This window comes from Chelonia mydas, chromosome 7 (genome assembly GCF_015237465.2).
Source record: "Chelonia mydas isolate rCheMyd1 chromosome 7, rCheMyd1.pri.v2, whole genome shotgun sequence".
Classification (NCBI taxonomy): Eukaryota; Metazoa; Chordata; order Testudines; family Cheloniidae; genus Chelonia; species Chelonia mydas.
Genome location: NC_057853.1, coordinates 109,738,572 through 109,750,852, shown reverse-complemented (window position 1 = coordinate 109,750,852; position 12,281 = coordinate 109,738,572). Strand labels below are relative to the sequence as shown.

General features: G+C 40.6%; 1 protein-coding gene across 2 annotated transcripts in view; it reads left to right on the top strand.

The window, feature by feature from the left end:
* The window catches only part of ATRNL1 (attractin like 1), a 1,012,424-nt gene that overhangs the window by 916,645 nt on the left and 83,498 nt on the right, over positions 1 to 12,281 (top strand). For both annotated transcript variants that reach the window (XM_037904761.2, XM_043551194.1), the window contains exon 29: positions 6,981 to 7,095. In XM_037904761.2, the coding sequence (XP_037760689.1) occupies positions 6,981 to 7,095 (115 nt within the window). The remainder of the gene's footprint in view (positions 1 to 6,980; positions 7,096 to 12,281) is intronic.

Below are 12,281 nucleotides of genomic sequence, written 5' to 3'. Positions count from 1 at the left end.
TTTGTTTATATGAAGAGCAGTGCATTTGCAAGCATCATGGACAGAATAAAGTTAGAGTAAGACTTTTTGCACCCTAACTAAAAATAAGAACAAACTTGGAAAATAAAAATGAAATAATCCTAACATGTTCATCTTTTCTTTAAAAAATAGTCTAAAATCAGAAGAAAGATGATTAGTAAGAGAACTGTATGCTTCTTATATTTTCCAGGGTTAATGTTTTATTAACTCTGATTCTCATTGCTGCCTTTTGGTGCAACATAACAGTTGCTCCTTTTTGTGTAAAATATGGCAATTCCAGTAAATAAATCACAGAAGCTAAGTGCTTTGGGCAAACAAACACATGCCTTATCTCTTCCAGAGAAGCTGTGGAAAATGCATGATAAATTGCACATTTCAGAGAACATGTTATGTCACTGTGAAATAACTTTGATTCATGATTATGTATTTATCTTTAAACAACTGACAAACCTCAGGGTATCTAAATTATTATCATTTGCTCTATGCTTCTATAGTTTTTTGCTAGAGAATCTGAATGACTTACAGTAAGATACTGCCTCTGCTTTCTTAGTCTTAACATTCTATTAAAAATGCATCATTTGGAGGGCAAAAATAGAATTCCTACTGTGTTTGATTTTGGATGAACTTCTGGTGAAAATGGTTAACAATAATATCATATGAACCAATTCGTGTTTTGAAAGAAATTAGTGCAAACTCCAAACAGAAAAGGAGAGTGCTTGTTTTATGGGAGCTTTTATAGTACAATAGCAATACAAAATATATCAATTTTGACTTATGTTTTCTTCATCAAATAAATAAAAGGCATAATAGTAAATTTGTTTCTTGGAATTGTGTGCCTGCATACAATTACTTTTGCAAATAAAGATTTTACTTTCACTGTCTTTCTTAATAAGGGGATTAAGATTGTTGTTATTTTGTTTGTCACAAATAAGAGGGAAGGCCAGGAGAGGTGGCTTACACCAACTATTACTAATAGTTGTTTTGTTTGTTTTAAATGAGGGCCCAATCAGGATTGTGACCCCATTGTGCTGTGCACAGTACAGATATATATTAAGACAGTCCATGCCCAGAAAAGCTTATTTACTGTTAATTATTTATTTGTTTTTATTTTTGTTTACTGTTTGTATTTCAGTAGCACCTAGAGACTCTAACTGAGATTGTCCTAACACACACTGAGAGACATTCCCTGGCCAAATGAGCTTACAATCTAAATAGACAAAGTTTAAAAGAAACAAGCACAGAGAGGTGAAGACCTTGCCAAGGTCACATAATAGCCTATAGACAGGGCCTACAGAATTCAAGTTTCCTGAATCCTGATCCAGTGGCCGATCCACTACATCAAACTACTTCCTATTAGCATACAGTCTAACTCCGCACTTGCCTCTCTTACCCTCTTCTCCCCTTCCCATTCCCTTTTGCCCCCTTTCCCTTCAGTGTCCCCTCTCCCTTCATTTTTCTATCCATTTAGCTCATCCATTCATAACTAAACCTACTCCTGCAAAAAAATATTATTGTATGAACATGATTGTAATGGGATATGCTGTCCCTTTAAGCCTAAGGGGGACCAGAAGACTGTGTCCCAGGGATGTTGGTGTGAGCACAGGCTCAGGAACTGGCCGAAACTGGAAGAGAGGATGTGGAGTTAGCAGTGGGATGGAAAGATACCAGGACACTGTTACTTTAAGGGCCCTGGAGCTGGAACTTTGTATTGCAGGGTTCCCCTCTCTGCTGGCCCATTGGGAGGAGCTTTCAGAATGAGAGGAGTATATATAAGAACATAAGAACGGCTATACTGGGTCAGACCAAAGGTCCATCAAGCCCAGTATCCTGTCTGCTGACAGTGGCCAATGGCAGGTGCCCCAAAGGGAATGAACAGACAGGTTATCATCAAGTGATCCATGCCCTGTCACCCAATCCCAGCTTCTGACAAACAGAGGCTAGGGACAACATACCTGCCCATCCTGGCTAATAGCCATTGATGGACCTATCTTCCATGAAGCTATCTAGCTCCCTTTTGAACCCCATTATAGTATTAGCCTTCACAACACCTTCTGGAAAGGAGCTCCAGAGGTTGATCGTGTGTCTGTCAACCTCTGAAACTTCCCTCTCAGAACCAGTGCACGCTGACAGAGGAAATAAGGCAGAACTGGAAGGCTAGGTTTCTGCTAGGCAGAATAAAGGCAACATGGTCAGTGGAAGCATAGTAGAAACTATGTTGGTGTTGTGATGGAACTTGAGTTTGGGACACTGAGGACTATCTTGAATTACTTTTGGGCTACTGACTCAGTTTCAGGGGCGGGCTGATGGTTACCCTGAGAACATCTACATGGATCTTCTAAGAGGGCAGATAGAGGATGCTATTGAAAATGCTTTGGCCACAAGAGGGAGCCAGGTGGACGGTGTCCTCGCTACACTGATTCCTGGGGGAATTCTGTGCCACTGTACACACGCACAATTCATGTCACCTGCAGATTTTTTTCTCTGCAGAAAATAGATTCTAATGGAGAGGTGCTGCAGTTACACCTTTTGCCCACCAGGGGATGCTGTGATGCCAGACGAGAGGGCAGCTGGCTCTGGGCCAGAGCAGCCAGCTGTGGAGAGGGAGGGGCAGTGGCAGCGGCAGCCTTTCTTGGAGCACCCTGGCCACAGGGCCAAGTGAGGAGGGATATGGCATGGGATATGGGGGAGAAGACAGAGCGAGGCACATGGGGCTCTGGGGTGGGGGTCACATAGAGTGGGGTTCAGAATGGCTAGTAGGGGTGGTGACAGACTGGGGCAGGGGCACAGGAGCTAGTGGGGTGACAACATTGAGCCAAGGGCCGAGTGGGGGTAAAGGATCACATGGGGATGGGGTAGCTGAGTGGGGGTGCAGGACCACATGGGGACAGGGTCAAGGGGTGCAGGGCCACATGGGGACAGGGTCAAGGGGTGCAGGGCCACGTGGGGACAAAGGGGAGGGGGATGCAGGGACACAGGGAGGAGGGTGGCTGAGTGGGTGTTCAGGGACTCATGGGGATGGAGGAGGGAGTGCAAGAACACAGTGGGATGGAGGAAGAGGGTGCAGGGACACATGGGGAAGGGGTGGTTCAATGGGGGTGCAGGGACACATGGGGATGGGGAGAGGAGTGCAGGGACAAATGGCGATGGAGGGAGAAGGGGTGACTGAGTAAGGATTCAGGGACACAGGCAGATGTACCTGACTGAATGGGAGAGAACAGGAGTCAGCCAGGATCTAACAATCCCTCCCACACAAAAAAGTCTGTTCCATACTTCTTCCACCCACACCCAACAACGCTCCAGGTTCACTCCCAGGCTCCTTCCCAGCAATTACTTCCCTCTCCCTCAGCTCCTCCATTAGCCTTGACTCCCACAAGCCTCTGCACTGCTTCCAAGGGGTGCGGAAAATACGTTTCTGTATTGTAGTTTAAATGAATTATTACTCAAAGTTCTGTATTAATATGCCTAGTAAGGAATCTATTTGTCAAAAAACATTTCCTGAATCTTTTTTGTTGTCTGTATTGTTACAAACATACTTGCTGACTGGTATTTTGAAATCAGTTGCCAAAATTGGCGTGATTATATATTCCTATTTTGACAAATAAAATATGCAGAATTTTGAAGAATTTTAAAATATTGTATGCAGAATTTTTAATTTTTTTGGTGCAGAATTCCCCCAGGACTAAGTGATGTTTGCCACCATTATATTGTTCACTCTACTCATAAGGTATAGCCCTTCCCCCCAGTCTTGTCTATTTAAACTGTAAGCTCTTTGGGGCACAAACTGTCTGCCACTCTATCTGAACAGTGCCTAGCACAAAACGGCCCATTTCTTAGTTGATTAGGCACTACTGTAGTAAATATTGATTATGATAATAACTACTCTTATAGTTTTTATACAATTCTCCTTGATTTGTAATGCAGTTGTAGAAACTTTAAAAGAAAACTCTTCCGATATGAAAATGGTATTTCTTTTTAGTGTATGAATCTAGTGAAGCTAACATTAAAATATCTCCTTTATTTTTCTTGTACGTCTTTGTTATGACAGGAGAGGACTCCAGAGCTCCGGAAATAAGAGGTCAGATTCTTGGCTGGTGTGGATAATTATAGCTCTACTGAAGTCAGTGGAGTTACACCAGTTTACACAAGCTGAGGATCTGGGTCTGTTTTTTATCAGTTGCTCCTGGACCCCTGTTCAAAGGACCAGCAAAAAGCCTAAGCATGACAGAGGTCTCATTTTGAATTTAACTGCTGCAATTGGATGAATTTCATCTACATTCCTTTTGTAGATGCTACAAAAATCATAACTGTTCTTACGTTGTGGGGGAGGGGGTTGGGGGGGAGGCGGATTCATCAGATGTGAGGGATTTTAATACATTTTGATTTGTTATCCACTAGATTATGCCAATCTTAAATTAGACTAGATTAGACTAAATACATCTACAAAAATGCCTCTAAAATATTTGCCACCTGTGTACTGAAAATAACATTTATCTATTGTTAAATTTACTGCCGTTTGCTCTCAATTCTTATCTCCACTGAACTGTAATAAATTTTGGTTACTTGGAGGTAGTTAAATAGAAACTAATAATTGATTTTCATGATGGAAGTGAATTTGTTTTCTTCCCTTTATATCCAGTAGTTTGCAGCATATTTAACTTGCCTAAACTATCATTCCTCTTAGTATATTTGAACCAGTTGACATTTATATATACTTTGTATTTTGCATGTAAATGGAAAAGTTTAGTGGCTTTGAATCTCAAATCAAAACATTCAGATTTCTCTCTTTCGCCTTGCAACATGACCGGCTCACTCTCTAAATATTTACAGACAAGAAAGAGAAATGAATACTTATGCTGATTTTGACCTAACATTTTCAGAAATATCCTCAGTGCTTGATTAAACATTTAAGCTCTGAAATGGGAAATTAGTGATCACAAAATATGGAAACATGACTAATTGTAAATACTCCTTTTAGAACCTTATCGCTTTTTGGCTTTGTATGCTGCTCTGTGTTCCTTCAGTTGCTAGAGGCTTGAGGCTTGGTTACTCAAGAAGACTATGGCTGCGACCATTTATTCCGATAGTTAATTTTAAATGAACAGGTTTATGAGATTAATAAAAGGAAAAAGCTTTATAACTACACAAATCCATTGCCATGACAAGTATTGGGCTAGATCCACAAAGGGAGCTGTAGACTCAGTGCTACAATACCTAATGTGTCCTGAACCCAGGTGGCTTTCATAGCCCCAAGTCAGGCACCCAGGTTCCCTATATGATGCATTAGGAGAGCTACAAGCCTAAGAATGGGATTCACTAAAGCCAATATGCTGGGAGGGAAGTTGCCTACTAAACTAGCCAAGAGGAAATGCTGAGAAGGGTGTGACCTAATACCCACCCCTCAAAGGGAGTTAGGTCCTTAACTCTAGGTCAGGGAGAAATGCCTCCCTCCACTTAGGGTTCACAAACATGAACTCTTGCCTTTAGGCGCCTAAGCCAAGTCAGCCTTTTGGTGTGCGTGCCTTTAAACCCAACAGAATCATTTTTTTTCTCTTATCCAGTGCCTATCGTGCAGTGTTTGAGGCATTCACTTGGATCTTGATCCTGCTCCAAATCAGGCAGAATGGGGATTTGAATCCACCTCACTCACATTCCTTCTGAGTGCTCTAACCGCTGGGCTCTTTGGTATTAGGGGCCATCCCTGCTGCTGCTGCTGGCTGTGTTTTGTGGGAGGTCTGATCCCGTATATGGCCTCTGAGAACACCTACTCGAGCAGGCCCACCGACAAGATAGGCAGGGAACACCTAGTTTGAAGATCCTGTCAGGGGTTAGGCACTGAGAAGCTCAGTGATGTCAGGATTTAGGCAATTTTGCACTTGTCCATTGGCAGAAATTTAGGCACCTTGAGTATTTCACCAACAGAAACCTAAGTGCCTAGGTACTTTAGGCACCTACAGGGTTGAGCAACAACTGAGCAGGGACCTTGAGGATATAAATTTTGAACTTAGGTGCCTAAAGTGCCTCTAGCCCCTTGTGGATCTAATCCATGGTAGTCTCGGTTTTGTATGAAAGAAAGCATATTGAGGTGTCCACTACAAAAACAGCATTTGCCAACAGTTACTACACTTATTATTTAAGTGTTGACACTGAGCTCACTGCTGTGTATCACATGAAATCTGGGGAGTCCCTGCCCCAGAGAGCTCGCACACTAACCAAAGAAAACAAACAAAGGAGACAGACAGGATGCTGTGGAAAATCCAAGAGGGAATGACAAGATTTGTATATGTTTATGAACTGATTTATTTATGACTAAGTTTATATCTGTCCATTTATTATTATTATTATTATTTTATTTTATTTTATTGAGTCACTTCTTGTGGACATAGTGATAGAAGTGAGTCTTTTGGGGGGATAGAATGAAGGATTGTTGGTTGATGGGCAGGCCAGAAAAGGAGGGCATTCCATGGATGCCATAGAAAAAGACATGGATATAGTTATCAAAGAAATGGCTGGGTGGGTCATCAGCATCATTGTGAGTGACACAGACTGGGTGACATGAAGTGAAACTAGATTATAGAGATATGCAGAGATGGAGTTGTTTCACTCCGTTTTTTGTATTATGAAAATATGGGAAACATTGTGGTACTGTCTCTCAGATTCCACTGTACCAGGTCTGATCAAAAGCTGCTGTTTGCTGTGACTAAAGTTCACATCACTAAGTTTGTTGAGAAACAAACTGATAAATACAATTTTCTGTTGTTTGTGATCATTTTTTCCATTAAATTAGATATGCAGTGTTGTCTATTAAAGCCCATATTTAAGTCAATTAAAGTGGGATGGTACAGTCTGTAAATGTGAGGGACTAGCTGAGAAAAGCAGTGTAGGCTAGCATCACTGGACCTCAGATTAAAGTAGAAATGGAAAATAGTCTGTATCACACATTACAAAATGATCTTCTTTTTCAGGGCGCTCCTAAACCAATTGCCATTGAGCCTTGTTCAGGAAACAAAGCAGCGGTCCTTACTGTATTTTTATGTCTACCGAGAGGATCATCAGGAGTCCCACCTCCTGGTCAATCAGGTAAGAGTCACATTGGTAATCTTTAAGATTATAATCCTGCAAAGCAGTCTGCCTGGGAAGAATTCCAGTTTAATGGACTCAGTGAGGACATAAGGGTCTGCCCAGACAGGTCGCTTTTAGGATCAGGATCAGTAGATAATGGGTACTTTAGTATACTAGCTGATGAATTTTCATTATTAAGGTCGCAGTTTAAATTTAATCCGACGTCTCAAGTGAAATGACCATGTATATTTCATACTAGTGAGCATTTTCCACTCAGCAGCTGAACACATCAGCTTCTTTTCAAGTTGCTTTGAACCAAGAGAAATAAAACAATCCTGACGTTACAGAATCCATTGAGTTTGCTTTGTGTTTCCAGTTAGGCCTGTCAACCTCTTTCAGTTAGAATGCTAGAATTTCCCAGAATGCCAGCAAAGTGAATGTAAGGGGTGTGTGAGTGTGTATATCTGCTTCATTAGTGAGGTGTTCACTTTGGAAATCATCCCAGATCACTTTAAATTGGCATTTCCATTATCAGGGAGCATTTCCCATCGTAATCCACCTCATCTGATTTGTGCCAGATTGTTCTACAAAACTGTGTTGTATCTATTCTTACAAAATGGCCTTGAACAGAAAATAGCTATGTGTGCTCCATTAATCCTTTGAATGCTAAGTGTGACACTCTATATTTCGGGGGACCACCCTGTAACCCCTATATTCCTCATTTATATATAATTGTGATATTGCATATAAAGCATACCATGTGAGGTATCAGAGGAAAGGTTATGATCTGCTGAAAGCCATTGCTCTTATCTAAATATGTATATCAATGCTTATGAAATTATAAGAATTGTGTTGTATGGTTTTCACTAAAAGATGCGGTGGGTTTGGAAAGTGCCCAGTTATGAATTCTCCAGAGACAACAAGGGAGGTAACCAACGCCCGGGTGGGTGCTGAACAGATATCACCAACCATTGTCCAGCAGAGGAGTTACAATTCAATTACTCACTCACAGGAGACACACCAGGGTATTGCTTCACCTTGTGACTTAGCAATGCCGACCAGATATGCCTGGACTTGTGTTCTCCAAGCACATGGACTAAGGCTACAAAACAGAACACAGAGGCTACATGCTTTGCCTTTTCTCCTCCCCACATCTATGCTGCAAGCAACAAGGACACTGAGAAGACTCAAATAGGGGAGAGTGGCCCAGGTTTCAAGGGTGAAACCTGTATACTATGAACTGCAATATGCAGTGGGGTGAGAAAAACTGCTTAATCTAGATGTTGCCCAGGCTAATAGGGTGGAGAGTTTAGACTGCCTGCTTATATTTTATTTTATTTTGGTAACCACTCTGACTTTTTGTCTATCACTTATAATCACTTAAAATCCATCTTTCGCAGTCAATAAACTTGTTTTACTGTTTATCTTTACCAGCAAGTTTGCCTGAAGCATTTGGTAAATCTGCTCAGGTTTACAAAGGCTGGTGTATATCCACTTTCCACTTGTCTTGAGCAGTGCAAGATGGTATATTCCTGATGTATAAGGCTGGGAGCTGGGGGTATTCAGCTGGTGCCTTTCTCCGTGTGATTCATGAGTGGCTCTGGGAGAATCCATGCAATTTAGCTGGATGTGGGGCTCCACATGCTGTTGTGCTGAGTGATAACAGTGCCTGGAGGGGCTTGCTGCCTCACTAGCAAAGCATTGTGAGAGACAGCCCAGGCTGGAGAGTTAAGGGGGCACAGCAGTCCCACAGTCCCAGGCTACACCCCAGGGATCCCGTCACAATAAGTATAATATATATTTTATTGTATTATATATAAAATGGTCATGACAAAAGAGTTAGCAGAGCAATCTGGCACAGATCAGATCAGGTAGATTATTATGAGAGTTGCTGCCAGATAATGGAAATGCTGTTTCAGAATTCACCGGGATGGTTTCCAAAATGACTACCTCCATAATGAAAAGTAAGCTGTGTAGTATGTGCACAGATACTGCTATGTGCTAGACAGTGTGGTTTATGAATAACTTGTACTTTTAAACAGCCAAAACTATATCCTCTTAACCTTCAAAAATCCATTTGAGATTAAAAAGTATTGAATAATAACGATGGGCAGAATTGGTTGCCCAGTGAAGAAATCAGCAGGACCAATAGTTATTTCTTAGCCTTTTGGGGCTGATCACTATCTGTTATATTAAAGATTCCTTTCTCTCCTTTAGCTGCGGGGTGAGGATTTAGTTTTTCAGATGCCACTGCTTTTTTGTTGGAATATCTTTTCTGGAAGTGTGATGTAAATAGGGATGATACTGTGGGGAATGGTGATCAGGGAGAAGGGTGCATAGAACATATCTAGTTCACATGTTAACAAAATGAAGCAAAGACATATCATGATTAAAGCTCTTACTTGTTTTCTTCTTAAAACAGAAATCTATGATAAGAAAAAAATAAAGGTAATTTCTGAAACCTGAGATTAAGATGTTTCTCAGTGTTTTTTATTTTTATTTATTTACCCATGATGTTTAGCTATAGTAAAGACAGTATTTGGCAAGTTATTTTTGAACCAACTTTGCTTCACCTTTTGCTATTTTAAAGAATAATCACCACACTGTGCTGTGATTCACTGGTCACCAAAAGAATATAATTTTCAAAATAGGAGTTAAGTACAAAAGTGTTGGTGCGCCATTTTGAACATTTGAGTTTACATGGAGTAAACCATATTTATGTTTTTACAGTTGAAAAATGACATTGTCTCCTGCTTCTGCTTTATTTTATTACTTATTCTATGTTCCACTAGCTTCACAAGTAAATATTTCAACAATATTCCTTTGTTTATTACTAGATTCGTTGTCAGCCTTTTAATGTTTATAAATCTGTGAAATTTTAAAATCCCTTCAGCAGCTTTCATTTCGTTCAGGGTCAAAAGAGAGCAAAACTGCTTGATGTTTGCAACTGTGCCGATTCATCCATTAGATTATATTGCGGTAATCTTTTTTCTTAAGTGTAATGAATTTTGGTACTTGTGGACTGCTATCACTGTATGTAGTCATGCATAAGGTAGGCAGAAGTTATTATGCAAGCTTCTTGGGATACCTGTAGCTCTGCTAATTCATTTCATTCCTGTCCTGCAGCACTACCTGCTGTTTCATTCTTCCTGGGAGCAGACACTGCCAACTGTGCCAAGCTGTTTGAAATTATATGGAGCTTTGTGCTGCTAACATATGTTTGCTATGCAGTCGGCTTCCCTTAAGACCAAAGCTAAGTTAAAACAGTGATGTTCAGGTTGAGGGAAATTGTACATTCAATAATTATACAACACCAAATAATCTTAGATTATTATGTTACTTGTATATAACCTCCCTAGAGCTCTTTACATGCATTTTAGGATAAAACTGTCATTGAAGCAAATATTTTTTTAATAATTATAAAATAAGATGATAATGTTGGTTCTCATTTTATAACAGAAGAATGTGGGGTTTATTACTAATGAGCTTATAGCTGTAAAGTGTTGGAATAGAATACATATTTTTTTCATTCTGGTTTTAAAAATCCCAGTAGTCAGGAGGCCTAATTCTTCTCTCAGATGCCCAGGCAAACTTCTTATTGAAGTCAATGGAGTTGTATCCCGTCTTTGAGTGCAGAAGGGTACAGGATCCGAACAATTTTGTTGGGCACATATTGAAAGTAACTGTGATGGGGTGTTCACCACCCCTCCCCCCCCCAAATAGAGTAATATGGGTCACAATGGACCAATTAACCTTACCTGCTGCACCTGGAGGGAAGCCAGTGATAAGCACTAATTGAAGATGAAGCCCAGCTGTGAGAGGAGCTGGGCCAGGTGTATAAAGTCAGAAAGTGAGAGCAGAAAGGGGCTGCAGGGAGGAGGTCTACAGTCACTTCCTAGTTGGAAAGAGAGTTGGACAGGGTCAAGGAGGATATCCAGAGAGAGAGAGAGAGAGAGAGAGTGTGTGCTGGGGTCCTGTCCTGACTAGGTTTTCTCACAAGAGGCCTAAAAGACTACAGTGTGAGTAGCTGAGGGAAAGGGGTTCCAGATGGGCAAGAACTAATTCTCAGATCTAGCCACAAGGAGGTGCACGCGGGGGTCAGTGGAACCTCTTCACATAAGCACTAATTAAAAAATAAGATTAGCCTGGATTTGAGGAGAAATGAGAACTAAATCCCTGGTGAGGGATATCAGTAAGCTGCAGATCAAGGAAAATTTACTGTGATAGAAATTAATTTTTAGTAGCAGATTTGCTGAACAGATCACACACCTTCTCTGGCTCCTTAGCTGTGTCTCCTGAGTTGCTTTGTAGCATAGCATCAATATTAAAATTCAGTGTTCAGACAAAATAGCTGTTCTCTGTACAATGCATACATACAGCATGATAAGAAAAATAGCTTGTTCTAAGACACATTTTACTGTACAGTGGAGGCCAGAGATCATTCACTACTGTTATAATCTCTGACCTTTGACTTTAAGTACCCTAAATGCTTAATTGTACCAAGGGAGAACTGTTAGTGAGGGCAGCTATATGCAAGGTTCTAACAAGGACTAAATTATACATCAGAAATGGTATGGGCAGTAAACTAAACAAATCAGGCAATAAGAATGTGAGAGATAAGAGGATAACACATGAACTGTTTATAAAAAAAGATGCCAAAGATATGAGCAACTGAAACACTACAGTAATGGTCTCTATGGGGGTGTAATTTCTAAAGTTCACTAATATATTGTGCATTAATTGGTCCATGTAGACCCTGCTGGTGTGCACTAAAGGATCCCTCATGAGCTTTAACATAGTACTGTTTCAAACAGCACTGTTAAAACACACCAATAGGGTCTATACATATCAACTAATCTGTAACATACTAGTTTGCTGTACAGTTCTCACTCCTGTAGAGTGCATTACCCCACCATGCAGATTAGCCCTAAGCCCTAAGCCCTAATTCAAGGCTTGAATGCATCGTTCTGGTGATATGCTGAACAACATTGAGAGAATAATCTAGCAATGAAATAAATTCTCTAGAATGAAGAACAGAGCCCATGTTTTGATGAACAGTAAAACCAACAAGAACTCACACTTTGGGGTATAACATTACTGGACAAAGTTTATGAAACTGTGACAAATGTTGGCATGTTCCTTGGAGCTGACCAATAAATAACATAGTCAAAGAAAAATGAAAAGAGAAAGCGAATAATGCAGTA